At 39.3% G+C, this 26,471-nt stretch overlaps 1 protein-coding gene across 1 annotated transcript; it reads right to left on the bottom strand.

The window, feature by feature from the left end:
• Positions 1–1,903: 1,903 nt before the first annotated feature.
• thbs2b (thrombospondin 2b) lies at positions 1,904–24,787 on the bottom strand. Its single transcript, XM_007259204.4, has 21 exons — positions 24,423–24,787; positions 23,695–23,766; positions 20,812–21,368; positions 19,551–19,635; positions 14,758–14,969; positions 14,140–14,374; positions 13,072–13,242; positions 12,543–12,719; positions 11,384–11,557; positions 10,206–10,333; positions 9,940–10,092; positions 8,958–9,176; positions 7,628–7,735; positions 7,346–7,505; positions 7,124–7,242; positions 6,795–7,029; positions 4,662–4,889; positions 4,279–4,550; positions 3,773–3,870; positions 2,734–2,873; positions 1,904–2,635 (listed from the first exon to the last, which is right to left on the bottom strand). The coding sequence occupies exons 2-21, from the start codon at positions 23,762–23,764 to the stop codon at positions 2,628–2,630; spliced, it is 3,549 nt and encodes a 1,182-aa protein (XP_007259266.3). The 5' UTR covers positions 23,765–23,766; positions 24,423–24,787; the 3' UTR covers positions 1,904–2,627.
• Between the last annotated feature and the right edge of the window lie 1,684 nt (positions 24,788–26,471).

Genomic DNA, 26,471 nt, shown 5'->3' with positions numbered 1-26,471 from the left:
TCATACTGTTGTGTCATAATAAAGCATATTTTAGTATTTGGAGGCACTTTTAACAAACAGCCATTTAATTTACGAGAAATTAGGATGGAAGGATGGTGGTTCATTTGCACAGAAGCCTTTTTGACACCGTTTAGTTTTAAAAGTGCACTTCTGCACTTCTAACTAAATGAAGGTAGAATGTTTGCATATGTTAAGGCAGGAGAATGGATGTGTATGGTGTGCGGTTGAGTTTAAAATCCTTCTTGTTTTTCTGTTGCCATGTGGCACGACTGTTAGATTTAACAAAGCACTTCCTCTTAATTAGCCCTTAATTATACTGTTGTGCTAGCTGCACACACGCACACACACACACACACACACACACACACACACTGCTACCACATCAGCCTCTGAATTCCTTAAAGATCACACTGCCACATCTGAAAGCTGTGAAAAGTGGGCATTCTTTCAGAGCAGGGAGATTTCTGAGGGGTTTCATTATTATTCCCCCAAGTACTGTTTCCCCTTAAAGCTTCACACAGAGCCCAAAACATCACTCCGTCACTTTAACAAATGCTTCCAGAATGGGACGCACTCATCAGTCTTCACTCTTTACTTCACCGTTTTCGTCTAATCAATTGCTGTGAATGAACCCTTGCCACGGATGGGCCTGGAACCATTCATTTGCAGATGAGCAGAAACATACGTTAAGAAATTCCCAGAGGGATTTCATTATAGCCATTTTTATCACAAGTCTGATTCCTTCACCTCAGACAAAGGTCAGAAAAAGACTAAAATCCGTATGTTATATAACCGCTCTTAAAAACTCTTTCTGGTATGTCATAGCTGTCATTAGTCCATAAATTACAATCATACGGCCCAAAAGCTAAGCTTTTCAGACAGTCCCATCATCACACACTCTTTAGTGCTATTATTACAGACCTAAGAATGTGATTCTTCATCCAATCTGAATCTGTGCTTTCATATTTTTTTTCCTACTTAATTAATGGCGTAAACTATACATTTGAGATTAATGTGTCAGCAATTGGCATTTGGCAGATTTTAGAAAGATGCAAAAGTAAAAAAAAAAGAGATAATTAGTAAATATACAATTTTATTAAAAAAAAAAGTTTACCATGTTTTTATTTCAACAATGTCTGAGTGGGCAATAAGAAAGCAATAAAAAACACCTCAATCAAAAATGATGTTAGTCTATGAAAAAGTGAAGTTAATATGCTACATAAAAAAAGAGACAACAATTAGCAGCAAGCTATACAATGCAGAGGAACTGACGTGTCATACTGTTTATGAAATTGCAGGTTTATGTTTCTTTAAAGAGAAAGAACTGAAACTGAAAACGAGAGATAAGAGATGAGTGAAACAGCACAACACGTGAATCTACGTTCTGTGATTTACACTCGTATGCTGTATGTAAAAACATCATCCATAATCTATACATATTTTTGAACCCAGTCATGCAGATTCAAGTCTGTTCTGCAGTTTGTTTGTGCTAGAACATGTGCTATACTGTGTTAATTGGGGGGTATGTGCTGCTGCAAAATGCATGACATTATTTCTTAACCTTTTAATAAATAACCTTGTATTAACCATTTTCATTTTATTAATTAGAAATGTGTTATTTTCATTGCTATTGTCTTTACTTGTCTTTACTTCTTTAATTATTTTAATGTGTTTTATTGTAAGTGCCATTGCAAATGAACAAATATAGAAAGTCTATATAAAGCACATTTAGTTTTTATGTAGAAAAAATACTTTCAGCACTGGAGCAGTATTTTTACCCCTTTCAGTATTTTCAGTCCTTGTACCAAATCTTTAACGTGAAAAACCTTATATATACTGTATGTTCCCATTAACCTCCATTCTAAACACATCACAGCACGGCTCCTGCCTGATGTGTTACATAAACATCTTTTTTGAACAATTATTTTCACATCAAGTTGAATTTTATCTCTACGCAAGAATAAAAACATTGGTGAACTAATGAACACGTCTTAGGTGGTCTGTACCAGAACTCAAGACTTCTTGATTTCTAGCAATGAATACATTTTGAATAAAGATGTAAAACACCTTTTCTACAATTCAATTTGTGAACGTTTGTCAGTGTAAACAAATAAATAAGTATTTACAATCATTGGCAAAAGCAAAACAAAACTGTTAATTAATAATCTTGCACAACAGACAAATAAGTTACAGTAGAAATAGTATTATTCTGAATATCATACATCTTCTCCATTCAACATTTGAAACCGTTTCAAAGCTACTCTGAAAAAACGACTAATAGGACAAATATAAAAAGACTACATGACTACATAAAAAATTGCTAATATTCAAACCCTTAGGTTTATATTCAAGAAGGCAGGACTCAATTTGATTTGATTAAGTGTATTTGTGCACCAAAGCTGAGGGAATGTGATGAACTTTGTCTCCTTATCACAACCAAAATCCCGAGTCAGTTCTACTGTCAAAGGCACATGAAGCCCATGAATCTGTGCGTTCCACTGCTAAAGTGAAGAGAAGCTGGACGAGACCTTCCTGTACGTGCTTTAGTCTGCGTTACATTTGTAAAGCATCGTACTCATCTGAAACCGCTGACATTTAGACATTTGATGGTTGGAGATGCTTCAAAGTCAGTTGTCTGTCAGAGAAAAACAGTGTGTTAATATTCACTGCACTGAAAATGCGCTCAGAATTGTGAAACACTATTCACAGATTAGTCATATTATATAATCTCACCTCTGCATTCATATTTGAGGTCAGAGAAGAAGACGAGCTCCTGAGAGAAAACGAATAACCCTAGTCTACCACCGGCAAATGTCTTGTCATAGACAGGCCCAGAGTCTGCCATGATCTGCTTTCCTTCATACACCACAACCCTGCAGGGAAAAGAGACAGAACATGTCCATAATGCTATGTATCATAATCAAAATATACTGTACATACACAGCCAACTTCATTGTTCACAATATATATGAAAACAGTAAAAAATCTTCATCTTCATGGTACCTACACTACTTGCCCCAACATTACTACTCTACTACTAATCTTTTTTTGCTTTTTCATAAGGCAAATTTGGCACTTGGCACCTGGAACAGGGTACTTTTATAGTATGTACTTGCTAATAGTTCCAAACAATTTAAGCTAAGACTGAAACGTGATATGTGTCAACCTTGTAGAACACTGATTATCCAAAGAGAATTGGCACTTTACGCAGCTCAAAACCTCACAAACCGAAAAACTGGAGAGTAGCTATAGTAGTGGGAAACAATCCGGGTACAAAGTACCAAAAAATAAGCGCAGTTGTATCGGTACCATGAATATACTACTGTATGTAGACCCCCAACTTATAATAGCCATTCAATCAGTTAACCAGAAACAATGTATTCATATTTCTTACAATAGCAATAAAGTAGTGCTGATGGACACTGAGCGCTGTTTATTACAACATTATATGACTTAAATTCTCATAAAATGCAAGAATTTTAATATTTTCAAAGAATCCTTTCACTTGGAGTAGGCTGTCTCTATACAGTTTATTAATGTCAAGTTTTGCTTTACTTACGAATAATCCAGCGTTTTTACTTCAAAGCTTTGTCTGGTGTTCAACTGCCTTAAGGATTTCTAATATGTACTAACGTGCAAAGCAGTGCAAGCTGACTGAATTTTCCCTAAGTTATATCACTGCAGAAAAAGCCAGGAACTCCCGGTGGTTTAGATAAGTTAGGTAAGATGTTTAGAAATAGTAGCTAAAAGAAGAAGCTGAGTAAACTCTTACCTGATGAAGCCAGTCTTGGGTCTGTGGATCAGATGCCAGCGGTAAGCAGTGTAGTCTTTCCAGCCAATGTTCTTTGGATCGTGCCAAAGTGTTCGGACCTGAGTAATACACAAACAAAACCTTTAATCACATCTGTTTTGGACCCTGCGGTTCCTCTAGACAGAGAGGACAGACTCCCTGTGTCGCACAGATCTGATCCTTATTGACTCTGTGATGTAACTGTAATGATTTGCATTAGCTTGAAAAGTCATCAAAGTCCAGCTGTGGGTACCACGTTCCTTTTATAAGACTGATTACTTAATGGAATTTACACCAGCAGCACTTACACTGAAGCCCTGAAGCTCAGTCCGCACTAATGACTGTTTTTACTGCTTTAACCCCACTGATTCGGTTCACCAGTTGATTATAAAGCCCTTTATCATGGTTAAATGATGTGTGTTAGAGCAGGGAGGGAAGCTCGAGGACTGTTGAGTACCATACCCATGATTTACGTAATAAAGGCCCACCTGGTCTTTGGTGTTGCCTGTGTGCCAGAGAGCATTACGCAGGTTTTCTCCTGTACCCGTGCTGGAGTTGACTACTTTCAGTGATACTCCAGAGAGACCAAAGGCCTTCGATGGCTTGTCCTCCCAGTAGGTCTGTGTTATCTGTTTCCACATCACTACGTAGAATCGTCGGCTGGACTGGTAGCCAAACACAAAGCCTGCATAGTCATCATCCCTGTCTGTATTCACGTAGAACGTTCCACTGAAATCCACAGAACTGAACTCATCAAAGCCTGTAATTGTAAACAGACCAAAAGAAACCCCAAATCAAAACAAATCCTGGTTCTGTTTTGCCTATTGGGACAACGTGAACACGTGAGGCCTGTGTCATGCATTTTTCTTACCAACTGCAATGCCAGGGTCAGAGTTAGCAGTCTGTACCAGCTCCTTGCCCTGATTCCGGACCACCCAGTTGGGGTCGATCTGAATGGTTCCCTTAGGATCCAGATGCACCATCTGAAATTTTCTAAAGTCTGTGACGCTGATGGCATTGTTCTCTGGGCAGGCATCAAACAGGTCGGGAATGCTGTCGTTGTCAAAGTCGTCCTTACAGGCATCACCACGACCATCGCCTGAAAGAAAAAGAGATGGTGTAATGTATCTGCTCTTCTGTCATCTTCTAATTTTCTAAAAGATTTCCATTAGACCTGGCAATGAACTAGAAACAATAATATAATAATATATACCTACAACACATCAGCACTTCACAATATGTTGCTGATTTGCCGTAAGAAGAAAGAAAATTGGACAAGCACAGCTATTCTGGATTTATAGGTGACGCTAACATTTGATACTAATGTGACTGGACATGGCATATCAGTGTAGCCAACCAAGAAGCCCTTTTCTTTCAGTGTGACGGTAAACTTTATTTCCAAAGCTTGAAACTCAGCTCACACTGCCAACAGAATTTTTTTTGGGCTGTGATACAAGCAACAAAAAGAGTGATGACAGCTGAAATGAGCACACACTCCTGTGCCAAGGCTAATTTCATCCCACAATATAAATAAGGATACTTTATGAAAGAAGGCTAAATCCATTGTCACTTTAAACCACTTTATACTAGCCTGTGGTTATTCCACTGTTGGGCTATTATAATTCAGTGACATTTATTGAATCCCACATAGAACTGTTATATACATATTTAAAATACCCCATAAAACAGAGCAACACAATGCCAGACACCAAACACTAGCTCGAAGTGAAACTCTCCAGCATTCTTGGTGCCAGCAGAAATTTATGCCTCTTATATCACCCCTCTTATCATACCTTCTCTCTTTGATTTTCCATTTTTATGAGATCGGTCCTTGGATAACCTTCATAGGAAAATATGAAGAAGGACCAAAACAATTCCGAATCGCTCGCCGCACCACTAAAGGCAGGATTACGCTCTGAGATAAGCAGGTGTGGGGAGCCCAGAGGAGCATTCCAGAAGAAATGTGTCTGATGTCTCCATAGCTGCCTGATGATCTGCAGAGCGCACACGTGAGGCTTCGGCTCCACATATCACAAATCAGTCGCTGTTGCCCTGGGCGACCCCTACCTGTACGATAACCTCACTATAGTTCTCCTTCTCTGACAGGCCAGGCACTGGGCTCATTCCTGTCTGATACAGCGAGGAGCAACAGAGCACCATCAGATCTGACTGATGCCATGGGTAAGCCTACATGAACCTGAAACTGTATGCATTTATTTTAGTTAGAAATACATTGACAATTTGGCGACCCATAAATATTTGTCTGGATTGGATGGTTTTAACAACAGGCCAGCACTACACCCACCTCTTCCAGCCCTTGGTACTGCTGGTACTGCTGCCTGTCTGAGTGTTGCTGTGTATCACACCAAATATGAATTTACAACTTCTTCAAAAAACATTTTGTTTTCCTGATGAAAAATACATACAGTACAGAGCTAGAGCTGTACAGGGTTGACTAAGCTATATTAACATTAGCATTTATTTGTTTTTCTTGTTAAGTGTTAATTTATTTTAAACGTGGTTTGAGAAGCACTGCTTAAGTATATTTATGAGTAGAATAGCTCTACCGAGGTACATGTTTGACAACAATTGTAGTTTTGTAATTGGGCTTTTTTTTAAATGGCTATGTAAATGATTCAGTGATGTAAAAACTGTCAAACCTTTTTGGTGTTTGGTTTTTTTATTTGAACACTGAAATAATACTTTAATAAATAGTTTAAAAAATATATATTTTGGTGTATCCCTAATTTTAGTCAAGCATAGCTGCATACTAACTCATAATACATTTGAGCATTAGCATTCTGGTGTTGTTGTATGTCTGATCCCACTTTGGATTAGAAACAGGAATTTGCCTCAAGAGGGGCTTGAACCCCTGATCTGCTTTGTTGATTCCTCACTTTGCTGTGTTGACTCTACAAAGTCGCCTAAAGCTAGGATGAACTCAAGAAGAGAGCACAGCTTCTAGACGGGCAGACAGACTGAAAGAGTTTCATCCTGTCCTCACCATCCAAGTCCAGTTGATCAGCGTTGGGAAACAGTCTGCAGTTGTCCCGGTCATCAGGAATGCCATCATTGTCATCATCATGATCGCAAGCATCTCCTTTGCCATCATTGTCATGGTCTGCTTGGTTGGCATTGGCAATGTAGGGGCAGTTATCCATGTTATTCTGATGGCCATCTTCGTCTATGTCTTGGTTGTTATCACACTGATCTCCAATCAGGTCGTTATCCACATCGGTCTACACAAAAAAAAAGAAAAAAATCAGCTTTCTTAGACACAGTGTGGAACACTTATCACTAATCACAAGCTTCTTTATCTTCTTTTCCTTTTACCTGCTGAGGATTGTGGACCAGAGGGCAGTTATCACACTGGTCCCCAACACCATCCAAATCTGTGTCCTTCTGGTCAGTGTTGTAAACTAGTGGACAGTTGTCTTTCTCATTCAGAATCTCTGAAAATTATGAAAGTAATGAGAAGTTACTCATCATTATTGCACATCTGAAATACAATGGTGAGAAATTATAGCCACAATGCATCAAGAGCTTAATTCACACCATCTCCATCCATGTCAATAGCACAGGCATCTCCCTCCCCATTGTTGTCCGTGTCAGTCTGAGCAGGGTTGTGCTCATACGGGCAGTTATCACATCGATCGCCCACCGCATCCTTATCATAATCGTACTGCCGAGGGTTATACATCAGGGGACAGTTGTCCTGAAATGAAAATCGCAAAGGTGTCATAGTGTAAATGGATAGCACAGTAAACAATGCTGTGCCTGCTTCTTTTAAGCTCTTCTAACGATTTATACTAAGAGATAAAATATTAAACTACTTACCCTTTCATCCACAATATCATCATTGTCATCATCTTTATCACATGCATCTCCTTGTCCGTCGTTGTCAAAGTCTTCTTGACCAGAGTTGGGAAGGGTTGGGCAGTTATCCTAAAAGGAAGAGGTACTCTGATTACTTTTTAGTTAAAACCACAGATCCATTCCATCCATCGCTTTTCACCACACCCACATCCAAGAGTTTCTTTCTTACACTATTTTAGTCAATTCATATTTAAAATATGAAATGCTTTATGCTTGTGTCGTATTCAAAGTGAATGCAGATTGAAGTAATCTACTGGACACAGATCATAAAGAGGCTAGCTATGCTAACCCAACATTCCAAAAGGAGATTTAACATTGTTTAGAGCTAACTATCTAGCTTATCTAGAGAGTTTTTTAACACAACATAAAAGATCAGTATTGAGAGTAACCAAAATGTTGTGGGACACAATATAACCCTCAACCAAACTCCCATGCTCTTACCAATTTGTGGAAAGGAAACCTGGTTACAAAGTTTTAGTGAAGTGAATGTGTCGGGATCTAGCCTATGAGCTTACATAAGAGCCTCACAATCTCCTGCTTCATTAGAGCTTCATAACCAAGCCATTTCTCTGGGAAAGGATGTTCTGGTGTTGGTTTTACCTCCAGAAAATAGAAATCTATCTTTAACCAACTCTTCTTTGTAATATAGTGGGTTAAATAAGGTAAATGGTGCCCCACAACATCCCAATTGTCATTATGGAAAATAAGGTGACTATTTCTGTGATATAAATCTACTTAAACATACATATTACTATTTCTCTTGTTGCTTAAAGATGAGGTTTAATTTTGGTGGGTTATTCCTGTTTTTGTTTTCAACATTGTCTTGTTTACCATTCCTTTTTTCCCCTGCACTCAAATCTGCTATGCCTTAACCTGCCTTATACATGACGTCTTGCAGTGGCCATGGTTTCTCTCTGGGGTGTGTTACTGTGTAATCAGGCCATTACCATCAAAGCTAAGAATGATGTAATCACGGTTTTTGTGAGTTCTCTATGTGCTCACATTTGTCCTTGTTTAAAACTCCAGAGCGATGACATACAAAAGGCGTATTGCATATAAAATATATTTGAATTGGCACTTCGGTTTAACTTTATAGTTAGCTTGAGGTAGACTGTATATTGTCTCACTTCATTCTGCGGCATACATTCCTGTTCTCAGTTTCCAGTACTATTCCCATTTCACGTGGAAGTAATATTGAAACTGTGATTAGATTTGTCACGGCTACACTGTGGTTAGATCCCATGCATTTGTGGGCTATTTTTAAGTTAAGTCAGTGTGTGTAACCTGGTACCTTCTTGCAGTGATAAGTGGCATTGGCACCACACACCAGATCCTGATTGGGCCACCCGTCCAGATCAAAGTCTTCTCCGCAGATGATGCCATCCCCAGCATAGCCAATACGGCACTCACACTTGTACATGGGCTCTGTGACGTGGCTGAGGAAGATACACTCTGCGTTCTTGTGGCAGCTGTGGGTGTTGTCTTTACATGGGTTGTAGGGCTCACATACCTGTTTAAAAAAGGGGGTTCAGAGAGGTATAAAGAAATTCGATTTAGACGGCAGCGTTTCAGGATCTGTGTTCTATGTTACTGAGTCCATGCAGTAATTTCCAGTAAAAGATATGTCTATTTTTAATCCATTGCCACCTGAGGACCCAAAGATCACCAGCATTTAAGATCCCCATTGGCCTTGTCCCTTGTGCACAGAGATTTTTCTAGATTCTCTGATCCTTGCATTTTGCATTTTGGATTGAAGATGGTAAAATAGCCAAAGTCTTCATAATTTACACTTAATTTACACTTTTTCTGAAATTCTTCATCAGTTTTAAGACATTTATTTTTAGATTTAATTATAATATATAAGATTATTGCATTCTGTTTTTATTTGAATGCATCAACATTTAAACACTTTTTCTGCCCTTGTGGTTGTATATAGACAGGTTTTATTTTCCAATCTAGTCAATTTAGAATGTATTAAATCTTTATTTGTTAGAATGGAAATAATGGAAAATAATGCATCCCTTTTCACGTCTACACATATACAGTAAAACAGTCTGACTGGTGCAGTATTCAACAAAATATTGCTTTCTGAACTCTTAAAACGTTATGAATATGAACTTGTTTTCTTTGCATTATTTGAGGTCTGAAAGTTCTGGCCCCCATCAAGTAGGCTGTGACTGGGGCCCTCGTATGCCCAGAACCGGCTCTGCTAGTGCAGCTCTTGTAAGAGAGTCAACATGGCGAGCATGTGAGCAGGGGTCTCAGGGACTGACCTGTTTGTTGGTTTTGGCTGACTCCACTCCCATGCCGTAGGGCTGCGTGCCTTTGTAGCGCGGGGGGCAGGGCAGACAGTGGAATCCCGGATCCGTATTCACACACTGCTGCAGCCCACCCAGCTTATGACACACATCTGACACCATGTCACACTGCGCAGGACCCCACATGACAAGGAAAGACAAGGAGAGAAAGAGAGAGAGGGTGATATAGGGTGTTTGTGAAATATTGCATATATATGTATACATAAATTCTGCTATCTCACCTCGTTCACATCTTCACAGGAGGTTCCGTTGCCCCGGTAGCCTGATGGACAGGGCCCGCACTCCCAGGAGCCATCAGACACAGTGCTGCACTCCACTCCAGCAAAGCATGGGTTGGAGAGACAACCATCTGACAGAAATGAACCAGTTTACTGACTTTCCCATTCTACTCGAAACCTACAGTCTCTGAAATCATCTACAAATAGACCAAAACTGTTATTGAATGCCATTCAAAGTGTAATAAAAATGGTGATCATCCAAAACCCAGACCACACTACCACTTCTGTCACTTTAATGCAACCAAATGCTCATAGCAATGTTCTGAAATCTAGTAGAAAGCCTTCCCTGGACAGAAGAGACAGTTATTCCAACAATGCAGTATGCAGCAAAAAAAAACTCTTTTTAATAGCCTTGATTTTGGAAGAAACAATGAGAAGGTGTTCCAACACTTTTGTCCATATGGGTTAACTGTTTCAAAAGCACAGCACTAAATTGACAGTGCTGATGACATCTACACTATAGGATATGTGATGTAATTCATAACCAAAAAATGCCAGTGTCTTTTTTTATACCAAGGTACAAAATTATCCAAAGAATTGAACAGTATCTAGGATATAACTGCAAACAATAAAGGACTTGTGTTCTAAGATAATGTAACCATATAAAATAGTTTATTTGTCTGAATTAAGATCCTAAAAGAAAACAGACTCTAGGACTCCCTGTAACTATATTTCCCCCTTAAACTTAACTTTAAATCATATTGTGCAATAACAATTCTGAATTTTTCACAGACTACACTAATATATGTAATGGATAAATATAAGAGTGACAAACTAAAGTAGGTACTTGCTTATAAATGCAGGAAACTGGAAAAAATAGAAAATATAAGAATATATACCATTGCATCAAAAAAACACAAGAAAAAAAAATTACTATTAATGATATGGATGATAATATTTTAACCAACAGACAAATGCTCAAGTTTTATCAGGATTTAAAAACTAACTTTAAAAAATCAGTGTTTTAAGTGCTGACAATATCCAGATTCCGTTCAGAAAAGCATATGATATACCTCTGTAACAAAATGTATAATCTTATTATATTACCATATTGCCCACCTCTACCTCCTACTGGTTAAATGCAATCAGGATTATATCTCACAGTTTTACAGGACACTCACTGATGGGGCACTCCAGTTTGTTGCAGACTTCATTCTCAACAGAATCTCCCATACACTTCCTCCCCCCGTGCTGCGGGACAGGACTGTTACACTCTCTCTCACGGCTCTTCAGTCCACCACCACACGTAGCTGAGCAGGACGCCCATGGTGACCACGGACCCCAGCCTCCGTCAACTGTAAGAATACACAGACACTCAGTGCTGGAGTCAAAGGCATGAGCTGCACAGTGAGCACACGTGAGCTCCACAGTCCACAGCAGTGATACTGGGCACCAGGCCTCGTTTCAGGTTCTGGTTCAGGGAGTCTGTGCTGCGACCTGCTGAAAGCTATGTTTGTGTGATGGAATAATATTGATTTCCTTCAGGCCTCTGGAGCGCATACTTCGTTGTCTGGACCATCTGTTTGTTATTTGGTTACATCTTGTTTTTGCCCTGTTTGCTATTTAGTTTTATGTTCTCTTTGTTCTATTTGAGTAATTGTAATGATTGGAGAAAAAAAAAGATGTGCAAAATAAAGACTATTAAACAAAAGACAGAAAAGTAATATTTCAGTTCGGCTTCAAAGACAAAGACAATCCTGGAAATTAAAACTGATGTCAAATTTCATCATTTTTTTAGACATTTCGAATCTATCATTCATTCTTTCTGGATTGTATATCACATGACATAAGTACTTTAATATGGTAATGTGTCTTGAGTGCCTACACATGCTCCACTAATGTGGAAATAACACATAAATGCCCAAAGTCAGCAGACGAATGTGCGCACAGCTCTGCCTCTTTTTGGACTTTGTTTTAGTCGAAACTAAATCTTCAGCTAAAGGTGAGCCAAGTCTTAAGCCCTCTGTGCCCCTGGCTGGAGAAACCTTGCTGTGTTTCCAACCCAGCACAGTTGCTTCTTATGCCCCTCAGGACAATCTCATTTATTGGGCGTGTCATGAGAGTCTTACCCATAATCCCCTGTGGTGAAACTTGCCAGCCTTATAGTCGTGTATCCTCCCAGCTCTAATGATAATATGAGCCCTGGAAAGAATGATTCACTCTCTCTCTTTCCTTCTCAGCTGGACTTTGGACAGCAGGGAGTGGATAAGATGGGTTATAAATGAGCGTGTGTGTGGTTGGGCTTGTTAAAGTTTGTCATCTTTGGGCCACCATACTCACTCGGGCACGGCTCAGCCTGGCAGCTCTGCGTCTCTCGGCCTTCGCCCTCGCAGTCTTTGCCTCCTCGCTGAGGAATGGGGGAGTTGCAGTGACGAATACGAGTGATCACCCCCTCCCCACAGGTCACAGAGCACGCCGACCACGGAGACCATAAACTCCAGCCACCGTCCTGACGCACTAAACACACACACACACACACACACACACACTTACTGTTACTTTCTGGCACTGATTAAAATGTATATTAACACTAGCAAGATTCTGTGAACACTAACTAAAATCTATGGCGATTAACGATATTGATTTTGGAACCGATTATAATTAATTGTAATAATTATGCACTTATTCTTTGGCCAAAGTAAAATATCAAGATTTTTTATAATCGATTTATCCATACTGGGCAAACACATTCTCGACATGTGTGTATTTCCTGTGTTTTCATTATGATGATTTGATTTATTATTATATTTATATGGTCACAGATTTTACCAGTTTTAAAAGGCAGAATAAAGTACATTATATAAAATACCTCTCCGGTCGCATTTTCCCAGGCTGCACCTGCGAGTCTGGATGGAAGGACCAGAGCATGTGTTGCTGGAGTCATCACACGATCGGCCTCTCTGCTGAGTTCCACTGCCACAGGTCACTGTACACTGTGTCCACTCAGACCATGGAGACCAGCCATCGTCACTGTCCATTGCTGAGCATGCAAAGTAAAAAAAACTGTAAGGGACAAAACTAGGAACTTATTTTATGAATTACTTGCAAAGTAAAGGAATGCATTTATTAAATATTTTATGTTATTTTTAAATGTTGAATAGCAAGTAAGTTAAAAAGGAAATATTTAAGGTTAAGATTACATAAGGTAGTATTAGATTTAAGCCTAGCATGTATTATTTGTTCATTCTTCGATTTTGAGCTCTCCTTCTACAGACACTGGCACAAGGAAAGCTGCCATCACAATGCCAACATGAGTCTGGTGTTGATGTGCTGTTTTCCATCATCAACAATACCCATATTCTTATGTTTGACTGTTTTGCAAGCTTCAACCTGGCTTTAACTGGGCTTGGTGTTTGTCAATTTTGCAAAACAGTCTTGGGTTTTGAAATAGGCCCATTTTCCGGCCACCTCACTCCACCTTATTCCAAAAGTACTGGACGGAGCTCCATTATTCCAGAGAACACAGTTCTACTGCTCTGTAGGTCAGTGCTGAGAGTCCCAATCTATCAGCAAAACTTCTCTACAGGGACTAAACAAGCTTTACACATATATATATATATATATATATATATATATATATATATATATATATATATATATATATATATATATATATCAGGAATGGGTGCAGCCGACACCAACAGCAGCAACAACACATCACTGTGTCTCAGACTTCACTGTCAGACTTTATTTTGATGTTGATTTAAACAGAACTACAATTACTAAGTAAGTACTGACATCAGACAGGGGGTAATTCTTCCACTGAAATTTCCGGATCTCACTGGCAATCACCTGTAATTATAGTAGTCTGCTTTAGGGCTAAGCCTAAGAAATTATCTATAATAGTTGGTGAATTATGAGTTTAAGGGTCACTCACGAAGACAGACTGGACAGCACTCCCCGTCGATAAAGGACGGATTGGCACAAGCCACCGGAGGGCAGGTGATCTGACGGCACACCACTTTCCCTTCCTGGCACGTGCATTTGGTACAGCTGTCCACAATCCAGTCCTCCTTATTCTCGAACATCCTGCCGTCCTGCCAGCACATGCTCTGCTCCACCGGGTCCTGCAGCTTATTGAGGGCCTCCCGCATCGCGGTGTTCTCCTCCGTCTGAAACCCAGCACCAAGCAGTCTGGATGAGCCGAAGGGACCGATGATTCTCAACAAGGCTTACTCACCCCGCACCCAAAAATATCCAGCACACACTCACAGCAGGGTGCCGCCTTCAAATAGTCATAAATTTCCACACAACCGAGAAAGTGCATAAAACGCTGTGATTTACTGTGCAAACATTCCTTCCACAGGTATGCGGGTAGACACCAATTATGGCCCAATTACCCAGTTTAAGCAAACGGAAACAGTGAAAAATTGCCTCAGTGGGGTTCCCAACTTGTTCAGCTTCTAACTGAGGCTGTTCGCACACAACCAGTTTGACGTGTATCTGTTTGGACTCACATGCAAAACCTAGCAAAAACAGAGCGCAGCAGACTCACCACTTTCTGCAAACCATCAATGAGGTTGCTAACAACAACACGCAGGCCTTTGAGCTCCTCAAAGAGACTGGCCAGCTCATCGCAGGATCGCTCGCACATCAGCTCTGAGGAACTGGTGGCCGGGGGTTCCGGGTTTTGGCCGATCAGGTTGGTGGCGATGGAGGAAGGAACCTCCAATTGCTCAGCACTCTCACTCACAGTGTTCTCATTTTCTGTTGAGAGAGAAGAGAACAAATGAGGGAATTATTAAAGTGATAAAGTGCAAGATCACTGAAAAACTAATTACGTTTTAGTTGTAAACTGTTTCTTTAGTTGGAGGCTTTTTTGCAAATGTAGCTTTTATCTGATGTGAAATTCAGTTACTTCTGATTTAAGCTACTTCTGTTTTGCTTGTTACAGCTGATATGTGTCAAAAACACATAGGCGAGTCGACACTGACATGCCAATAGAGTTTGACTGAGGCCAGGTGGACGGGATGTTCCATCTCTAGGACATTCCATTTCTGGGACATTCCATTTTTTGACTCACAGTGTCACGTGTAGAGTGGACAACACAGTGGATGATGATGATTAATAATTTGTCAGTGCAAACGGACAAGAGACTCTGAAAGAAATCACATCAACATTCAATACAGGAGACTCCATATTCATTTTCCACAGGTCAGTGAAGCTTTCTTTAGCCATCAAGGGGCATGCTATTAGATCCTATTCCATGCAGGACTGGTTTAGCCTTCAGGATCAACAGTATAAGTATTATATAGTATAAGTAGTGGTTATATGTTAGTAATTGAAAACAGATGAAGCAGTTCTGGTCCAGAGATCTTTACTGAAAGAGTCACTGTTAAACTACTATTTACAAGGTAGTATACAGTCACATCTTACTTTCTGCAAATAAAGCATGTATTGTATTTTATAAGCTTCTGTTTTTAATGCAGAACAGCCAAAAAATGTACAAGCATATTGCCATTAGATGAACACAACACAAGCCTAATAGGCTTCTCTGTTAATTTTTTTTTTCATTTGTCCATTCTGTTTAGTAATTTCCAGGTCCCGCCTATTATAACACAGTTTTCCCAGCCACAAGTTACTATGGCATACCAGGTATCAAAACAATGACTGAGCCAGTGGATACACCATAAAAAGCTAACTTAACCAAAGATTAAATTACTATTTTGTATCATGTTAATTGAGGAAAAAGTATTAATGAAGTTTTTTTTATAATTTAGACAGATTTTAGTTTTATTCTCATTTATTACTAATGAGATACATTAGTCATATATATTTAGATATGCTGTGGGACATCAATCAAGGAAAGTCTGAAAGATGTTAAAGTAAGACATTGAGTCAATGTCACATTATTTTATATTGATTAATATTTCAGAATTGCTGAATAAACCATCACATGACATTGATTCCACATTCAAATAACGTTGCAATGTCAGCTGGGTGCACCAGTCATCCAATAAGAGTCTGCAGAACACATTAGTAAACTTTCTGAAACTGTGATTTCATACAGACTAAAATAAAGTACGGTAATACATTTACTTTACTCAAGTGGGTCATCTTGGAGAATGAAAGTGAAGTAAATAATATAAAAGAGAAGCTTGCCTCAACACAGGATCTCTGTGTTCTACAGCCTGTATCATGTGTCTGGGGTCGTTCAGTGTTGGCTACATCAGCAGCCCCACATGGGGGGCTCAACGCATAACATAACACAAGAAATGTACACTTAAACACATGGCGGCGGCAGAGATGTTCTGGAAATGTAATGCAGGGGTGTTAAGAACAGGACATTGGATCCATGGGGGCCCATGAGAATCCATGCTCAGTTCCTGTGCTGATGGCCCTGGGGATGGCATGGCAGGCAGCCACAGGAAGAAGGTTTTCATGGCTGCTGACGAACAGGGAAACAGAGGCAGAATGGAAAAACTTTTTGAGGGACGGAGGGGGTCCTCAGCATGATGTCGATGCCGGCCTGTAATAAACCTTCATTATGCACAAGCCTTAGACACTTGAAGATTGTTCCAAGGAGTACAAAGCAATCCCGAGCTCTACTTTCCACGGCCCCTAGTGATGTCACGCACGTGAAACCACCAAGTTTCTGTGACAGCACATGGACCTCTCCCTGAGACTGCCACTCACGATTCTTTGAAGGGGACTTTTAAAGTTATTTTAAGGGGCTATAAAAGAACAAGCACAGCAGTTTTTTTAGAAAGCCCACCTACTGCACACCACTAAAAATATGTTATCCAAATTATAACAAAGTATACCATAAATACAGCCGTTCATACACTTTGAGCTACAGTATTTATGCTGCTGTGTAATTACAGGCGTACATCTGAGGATGGCATTCTTTAAAGACCAATAGATGGATGTTATTGCTACATACTGTGGTTATCTTCTTGTTGCTGCCATGTTAAAGGATCCACATCATGTATAACTGTAGATGTGATTTCTGTCAAACTCAGCAGATGCTGCCAGTGGACAGTGCAACCTTTTATTATGTATTTCTGTATTCCACACATGTGACACTGTGGATTAAATAATGTTGAATGCCCTCACAACTTTTGGCACCAACCAAACAGGCCTCGCTTAAACATCTAAAATTCACATCCCCTTCCCACAAGCATCCTGACCAGTGTTTAGCTTCACTCACAAGATAACACCTCACAACTTATACAGGTGTGTCCGTTCCCAAGTTATCAGTTTACATACTTCTATCCCACTACTTTTGGCATGTGAGTGTATAAATAGCCCTACTGCTTCTTGAATGAGACACAATTCAGGAACATCCAGGCCAAAACGAGGTTGAAATCAGAATTGGTCAACCAGTATTGTGACACAATATAAGGATTTTGACACTTTTGAATGATGTTACACAGAATGCAGCAACAGCTTTGGCTGCACCAAATTTATTAGTAATTAATTGAACAGGAAACATTAAATCTTATATTATTTATTACATTTAACAATATACATATGTACATTGGATACTGGATACATATATATATATATATATATATATATATATATATATATATATATATATATATATATATATACAGTATATTGGATATATACAGACTACAGCAATAGTCTGTAGCCTTGAGCTCACTCAGCAACACACTGGTCATATACTAGACACGCCAAAGGTCCCTAAATCAAGAGAGCATGTTGGCCTGGAGTGCAGTTTGTTGAGCCAGCGATTTTTTTCCCTCTTTAACTCTGGGTCTGTTAAATGCATTTAAATCCCTAACGATTGTGTGCTAGGCAGCATGTGAGTGTGTGCATATGCATCTATGCTTGTGTGTGTGTGTGTGTGTGTGTGTGTGTGTGTTTGAGTTTGACCTCTCTTTCTGCCATTACTGCTTTCTGTTACATGACCTCACAAGTGGCCTTTTGGACTAAAACTTTCATTGCCAATAAACTAAGCCTTACTTCTACCAAATCTTCACACAATGGTTCCACAAGCATACCAGCCTTGACCCTGAATCACTTTTGCCCTAAGGCTAAATAACGGCATGCACTGACAAAGTAATACGTAACCCTCCCCCCAAATCTCACATACACGCACACACACTCACATATAGAAAGTATTCTGCCCCAAGCTAGCTTTCACTAATCATTTCTTCAGTCTGGCTGGCATATCTGTGTCTGGATGAGTGCATGCAGCCTTCCAAGAGTGTGAGTTCCACTCAGGGTATTTATTTTTCTAAGCTAACTGCCAAGTGTTAAAACCATCCCGCGATCATGAGGGACAGCCTGCCGAACAGTTAGGAAATTTCATTTTTTCCAACTACCATATTGCAGAGTTCTTACGCTCTAATCCCGGGGCTCCACAATTTTCACAGTTTAGTGTTTTCTTTACTGTCACACATCTGATTTAATCACTTCAATCCAATCTATGATAAGAATCTGATGGCCTGAACATAATGCGTTAGACCAAAGAAACCATTTAATCCTTCAGAACTGGATACTGGAACATTTCTTTCAATTAAAGTGACAGAAACCTAAGAGACCGCAAGAGGGTGGTGTAAAATATAGAGTGGAATGCAAAAGTTTGGGCATGATGAGCACATAAAAAATGACCTGATTTTTAAAAGTAGGTTATTGTTTCCCATTTAGAGTTTTAGGACTTTTTTGTATGTCTTTGTGTTCTCTCAGTTGCATAAAGTCAAGGATGATGCATCAATTTTAATATTAATCTTTTAATTCTTGTTTCAGGCACAAGTCACAAAAAGCAGTTCTGTGAGATGGGCTATATCTAAACATTGAGGGTAAGGGCAAAACGTCAGCATGCACCTCTCAAGGTTGTCAGTTGTGGATGTAATGAGTTGTATTTGACAGATTTTTACAGAGTGTAATGTTGGCTTCTAGATTTCTAGACTGTAGATATTTCAACCTATTATTCATTCTACCAGTAAAATGTTTCCAGTATCACTGGCTGCAAGACAAATCCAAAGCAGGATTGATCCGTGGCAGTGCTTAATGGTTAGATAGGTGTTGTTTTAATTGTGGAGGTGTTGCTGCACACCACCACCCCAGAGCCTATTGCAAAGTCTTCAGAATTCATAATTGCATATTTGCAAAATTGCAATATGAACTGAGGAACTTCTTATAGCCTGCTCCTGCATAGTGGGCATTAATTATTTAGTATTTGACTGCCTTGAGGAGCCAATGATTGCTTATATCTATTGGCATGTCCAGATCTTTGCATATACATATATGTGTATGTATGTATATATATATATTCACTTAAATAAAAATAAAAAAATCACAGGTTATAAACCTTACCTGGGTTTGCTAGCTCACAGCCCCGACTCTCCAACACGTCCTCAAGAGGGGTGTCAAAAATAAACTGCACATTCTGCAGCAAGCCCTGAGAGGAAACACAAAGATAACTTTAAGCACCCCCAGCCAGTCTTATGACGTTATGTACTGGGACCAGGGCCACACAATACAAGCAACAATACGGAAAACTGGGGCACATGTAGAAATCCGATATTTTTTATGTACATATTCTGATGCCAGTATCGCCTACTTTAAACCCAAGCATCTGTCCAGTGCCAACATTTAAAATAAAAAAATATCTGCCAACTCTGATGTGGCTCCAATTGTGCAACCTTAAATATTAGCGTTGTGATTATACTGATTGTAAAACATATTGATTTTCTAAACATTGGTCAGTTGCATAAATACAGTGATTTATCCAGTAATATCTAACCTAATAATCATGACCTCAAGCTAATTACACTATCATGGTTTGGCTGAGTGGGCATTTCAATTGCAACAGTAGTAAAATGAGCACAATAAAAACTCTTGCACGCTACCAGTGCGTCACCACTGCTCTTAGGTTAAGTGAAGACAGTCGTGAATCAGTCCACTCATTTTGCAAAAATGTAATCCAATTCTGTGCTCAAAGAATACCAGATGTTCCACATTTTCCTCTACCCTTTCTTCCAAAACAGTTCAATCTGGTACTCAGCTAATAATTGCCTGGTCAAGGTGTGCTCCAAGTTAGAAAAACAGTAAAACTAGTGTTGCACAGTGACAATACGGTATCGGTATCGGCACTTACGCACTTATAGTATCAGTATTGGCAACTGAGAGCACCGATACCGTAAAGCATTTACTGACGTGCATATTACACACCACTAGTTGGTGCTTGACTGAAGCCAGCAGCATGTCAATGGTGTAGGATTATTATGGTTCCCTACTTGTGCGTGTGTTACTCTGAAACTTTTCAAACGTGCAGATACTCAACCAGTAAATGCTGCTCTTTCAACCTGATTATACATCATGGGGGATACAGAATACAGCCATTACCAAAATACAACCTATACAAATTGAGAACTATAAATAAATATCTGTTTATTTATAGATTTATAGATTGATAGTAGTTAGTTAGAGTTGATATTGATCTCTGTACTCAGTATCCGTACCACTCAGTGGTGGATACTTGAAGATCTGGCATCAGAATTGGATAAAAAGTAGTGCAGGAGCATCCCTTAATCAAACCATGGAGCACTTGAGCATAAAGGTGCAGTATTCTCACCCTAAAGTGCACCTCACGGCTGGATCCCTTGGCCACATACATGCGTCCCCCAGAGGCACTCAGGTGCTCATAGAAAGGCTCGTCCAGAATGTAGCTCTCGATCATTTTACAGTTCACGTACAGGGTGATGGTCTCTCCGTGCACAGACAGCGTGACATTCTTCCACTGCGAGTCTGACAGGTCCACATCCTCAAACGAGATTACGTTGCGTGAGCCGTCCGCCCACCAGTACACCAGGTCCAGTGTGTTCGTGCGACCGTCAGACACAACCTCCATCTGCCTGCGCCCGCCGGGGCCCTCCAGGCCCATGATGGTGCCCCGGGACGTGCGGTCCTGGCGCAGCGTTGCCGTCAGAATGAAGCCCTCGTTGTTCTGGATCTGCATCAGAAGCTGCTGCAGGGCCTGCGGGTTCACAGAGGGCAGCAGGTCGAAACGGATGAAGCGGTATGCCATAGAATCAGACTGACCACCTCTGAAAAGTTTGACCCCAGGGGTCTTCCTTGTGATTCCACTGCGCTCAAATAGATCAAACACGGTGTCATCCTCCACCGGCACATCTGCAGATACACACATATAGAGTTGAAATTCTAAATAAAGGTTTGTTAAGCAAAGGTTACAGGTGGCTGTTTGATTTAGTCTAAATATGATATTATTAAACTTCTCATGATATGTAGCTAGAATTTAAACCCCAGAGAAAAACATATTGTTGCTGATCAGTGAAAAACAAGTATTTCCAGACCAGAAACTTTACAAGACAGAGAAAAAATCTTCTAAATTTTCAATGGAAGTCAATGTAAAAATGGTTTATTTCAGGTCATTTAGAAGTATTTTTATTGGTCCGTTTATCAAGAAATTTCGGCGAGTTGATGTGTTCAAATTATGTAGTAATCTAAAAATCGACAAAAATGGAGATACTTGTATTTCATTGGACAGCACTGATATGCTAAATTGAAATATTAAATACCCAATAATATATATAACTAAATATTTTCTGCCTCAGTGAACTACAAAGGATTATGCTATTTGGTGAAATAAAGTCGATATGCTGCTTCTTTTTTTAATTGCATGTTTCTACAACATAATTTGCAAAAGACTGTACTACAAAAAAAATTCCACACAAACTATCTTTGTATGTTCTTTTTTGGAACGTGATATTACAAAACGGTCATTTTCTAACAAAATGGTCATTTTCTAATCTTCTATGAAATTGTTTAGAATATATGGATATTTCCAATATATTTTCCAACCCTGTATGTGACATTATTTATATTTTTCTTACATAACAACATTAAACCCTGTACAATTCTATAAGTACCAGTGTTTAAGTTTTTTTTATACAGTGGATCTACAAGTATTGACAATATCCACAAAACACTCAGACCCTGTTTACACCTGGTCCATCACATATCATGATCTCGAGCATCTGGATTATTTCTGGAAAAATCCAAGCTGCAAAATTATTGTTGTGTAAACACAACCAAAACGCAATTAGAACAGATAAAAATCCATTCACTTAATGCATTTGAGCCATGTTATAGAGGTGTAAATGTATCCATCTCTTCAAGACACATGCAACAAACAAAACTCCTAATTTCCATATTTCACCCCACCCAGCAATCAGTTTTCAGACTGACTAACCAGAAACACATTTGACTCCCAAGTGTAAATACATTTGCCTAAAAGCTCAACAAAATAGAATCCAGATTTGACAGAAAAGCATATTGCAATGTAAATTATTATAATTATATTGTTAAATTCTAGCTTCACAGCTAGATTTACATCACAGTGTTGTAAAAAAACATTTTTTCTCCACAATTTAGTCATGGCTAGTTCCCACCCACTAGATAGATATTCCCAGCCAAGCATCTGTTCAAACAGCTGCTAATACATCATCATTGAAGCACCGTCATTGTATCGTAGAATGGTATCTGCCCAGTCCTCTTACGTCACCTTACACATGGATGCACTGGCTATCAATGCATTGAATGATTAAAGACAAAGAAGAAGAAGAAGAAGAAGAAGAAGGGCCATTCATGATATGTGATGGATTAAACTCAACAGTTAGACAGTTTCGCCACTCTTAATTTTTTTGCCTGAAGGCTACAAACAGTATGTGAAACCTGAGTCATAATCTTGCAAATTTTCTCAAAAAAAACAGATTAATATCATTCATTACTTTTCAGGTATAAGCGTGTTATCAAGCAGTAATGTAAACCTGAAAATTAATAAATAAACTGAATCAAGCCCTAATGTGAACCTAAAAACTAAACCAAACAGCAATGTAAATCTAAAACCTTAAAACTTAATTGAGCAGTAATTTAAATCTAAAAAACTGAATCAAGTATTAATGTGTACCTAAAAACACAGAATCAAGCAGTAATCTAAACCTGAAAATTTAATCAATCAATACAGTGAACCTAAAAACAGAATCAAGCAGTAATGTAAACCTGACAATTTAATCAATCAATAACGTGAACCTAATAAACAGAATCAAGCAGTAATGCAAACCTGAAAATTGAATCAATCTCTAATGTGAACCTAAAAAAAATAAATCAAGCAGTAATGTGAACCCTAAAAACTGAATCAAGCAGTAATGTGAACCCTAAAAACTGAATCAAGCAGTAATGTGAACACTAAAAACTGAATTAAGTAGTAATGTGAACATTAAAACTGAATTAAGTAGTAATGTGAACACTAAAAACTGAATCAAGCAGTAATGTGAACACTAAAAACTGAATTAAGTAGTAATGTGAACACTAAAAACTGAATCAAGCAGTAATGTGAACACTAAAAACTGAATCAAGCAGTAATGTGAACCCTAAAAAACTGAATCAAGCAGTAATATGAACCTGAAATCAGGAATGAGAATGAACTGCAGCTTACCTGGCTCCACGGCAGAGGCACACATGAACAAAAGGACCAGAGCAAAGTTGCATCCTCGGAGAAGCATCATTCCTAACAACACATAAAACCTGTTCAAAGTGCTGTTTTTTTGAGAGCTTACATTTTTAAAACATGTATTCAGAACAGCCTTTAGAAGCCTTGCTGAAATTTTCTAAAAGCTAAATCTAGCTTTTGTTAGAAGCTGGTTTTAGATGGTCTGAGATGGTTTTTGATTTTGAAGATGGTTGAAAAGCTAGTCACCCAGACAAAACATACATTATAATGGCAAGATAACTGGTTAACCAGCTCTTGACCAGCATCTTGACCACTGTTTTGGCAGTGTTGATCATACTGGGTATCTAAGTAGCTTGCTCAGACTGATAATGCTTTCAGACCAAATTAAACATTAAACTCATACTCAAACATACTCAATGCTGTAAAAAAGATGATTAATCAGATTAAGCAGTTTGACCAACATCTGACCATGCTGTTCTTTAAGCAGGGAGTATTTGCATGCACTGTGCCTGGCAGCTCTCCAGAAGTCTTCACATATTTGACATATTTAAGTAAATCTTCTTGCATTAGGAAACATGTTGGTGAGCTTGTGCAATTCTAAGCAGACTAACAGGCCAGTTTCACTAATATGCCTGATGGAAACCAGGAATCCACCTTCTGCTTTAAAAAAGAACAATTATACCACCAGGAGCTCTGAAACCATCTCACCTTACCTGAATTGAAGACGCACTCCTTGGACTGAAGAAAAGAATCCGCACAGACGTTACAAGTGGATAGATGCTCTTCTCATGAATCACCTTCGTAGGGATAAAGTCTCCAAGGGAAGGCGGACAGTTCGTGCGTAAAAGCGGATCCAAAAGATTCCAAGCGCAAAGGCGCGTGCGGTGAAGACAGAGGGAAAACGGGAGGAAAAGGAGGGATAAGGTCAATCACTCATTCCTGTGAAGCGATGTCGTCGTGTGCTGATCTTCAGTAGCTCTCAGAGCGCAGAGCACAGCCGCTGCGCTCCTCCCTGCAGCTGAAGACACTGGGGTTCAGGTTTTATCGCAGAGTGCGCCTCCGAGCTCTCGAGGAGGAGTCTTCAGGAGAGAGGGGGAGCTGCCAGCTCGCTGAGGGGAACCGGTCTGCTGTTCCTGACACTGTCTGCTCGCTGATGCACTGGTCTGGGTTTCAGGCTAAAGTTCAGCTCACACAGGCTCTGATGGAGGTAGGCTAGTTAGGGTTAGATTTAGATTTGGGACTTAACCCTTTGAACCCCAGCCTATTTTGGTGTGTTTTTTGTCCTTTTTTACACAGTTATGTCAGTAGACAGCCACATGTAATTATTTATCTTTATACCAGAATGAATGAATGAATGAATGACGTTCAACTTATAAAGGCGCCTTTCTAGAAACCCAAGGATGCTTTGCAATTTACATGTTTTTCCTAAACCATTCATACTCAGCACTCATCCAAACACTGGTGAGAAGTGGCAGCCAATAGCGCGCAGCACACTCTCAACCGGAAACAACTGTCCACCTGAAGGACTGCATCGAGCACTACAGCTTTTACCCAGGACAGAGTGCCAATTCATATCCACGCACTTACACACACGCAAACTTACATATATACTACACACTCACACATACACACCAGATCAATTTAGAGTAGTCAGTTTTTCTGGGCAATTAAGAGTATCCAATTTACCAGCTCAATTTAGAGTATACATTTTTTTCTGGATAATTTACCTGATCTCCATGTTTTTGGACTGTTAGAGAAAACCGGAGTCCCAGGAGGAAACTCACACAGACATGGGGAGAACATGAAAACTCTGCCTAGATAGGGACTTGAACCCCAGTGTTGGGAGGCAAATGTGCTAACCACTAAGCCACAGTGCCGCCAGGGAAGCCATAGATGGGCACTTATTATGACATATGCAATTTTCTTGATCTGGAGGTCTTAAGATTTTGTTTAGAGGTAATCTACAATCCAATGCCATTTTTTTTTTTTAGCAAAAATACATTTCTAGCTCCTAGACTAGGTTCACCTTAAGGAGAATACTTCTGGACATGCTGGTGGAAGCCAAACCTTGACTAAAAAGGGGAAAAAAGCATGTGTGTTCTATAGTATTAAACACAAATATGACTTCCATACTTCACATAGTGCAGTTAGCAACATGGCAAGCCCAGTGCGGCAACAACAGTACTATTCTCCTTATTACAAGTTAGTTGAGCATAACAATAGATTAAAGCTCTTATTTTATGGTAAAAATATAACATATCACTGCTTTCAACCAATCAGTTAGACTGACCAATACCTTAAAAAAGAGGATATGTATAAATAATGTTGTGAGTATGGCAAACCAATGGCAAACGTCTGCTTCCTTCTATCTCTACCTACCCAGCCTATCCACAAAACAACCATCCAAAGTTACATCCTTGAATAAGAAACAGGAAGACATAAACATTTTTTTTAGAAGGGCATATTGAAAAATTGTTTTCTGCCTTCTTTTTTGTTTTGTGCATCAGGTATGAATTATGCTTATCAAGGCTAGGCCTTTGCTTCAGATGTCAAACAGTTCATATCAATAGTTCTTAGGTTGATAGAGAAGACAGATGGTGTGCATTTGAGCATCACAAAAAATGTGAAATAAAGCAAAAAGTATTATCCATAACTGATCTGGAGTGATTTAGGATCTTGGATAGTGATCAGTAACTCGACAAATAAACAGAACATTGCGGCATGTTTTGCAGTGAATTACCGTGACTTCCAGGCACTGTGAT

This window comes from Astyanax mexicanus, chromosome 15 (assembly GCF_023375975.1).
Source record: "Astyanax mexicanus isolate ESR-SI-001 chromosome 15, AstMex3_surface, whole genome shotgun sequence".
NCBI classification, from domain to species: Eukaryota; Metazoa; Chordata; class Actinopteri; order Characiformes; family Acestrorhamphidae; genus Astyanax; species Astyanax mexicanus.
The sequence above is the reverse complement of the archived record's forward strand: the minus strand, read 5'-3'. Positions and strand labels throughout refer to the sequence as shown.

Bases quoted from the DNA above. Each gene is read 5' to 3' on its own strand.
- thbs2b (XM_007259204.4), bottom strand. From the start codon at position 23,764: ATGATGCTTCTCCGAGGATGCAACTTTGCTCTGGTCCTTTTGTTCATG. The intron at 21,369-23,694 runs GTAAGCTGCAGT...GTGTATCTGCAG, and splicing joins TGCCTCTGCCGTGGAGCCAG to ATGTGCCGGTGGAGGATGAC. The intron at 4,551-4,661 runs GTAAGAAAAATG...TTACAATTACAG, and splicing joins TGACCCTGGCATTGCAGTTG to GCTTTGATGAGTTCAGTTCT.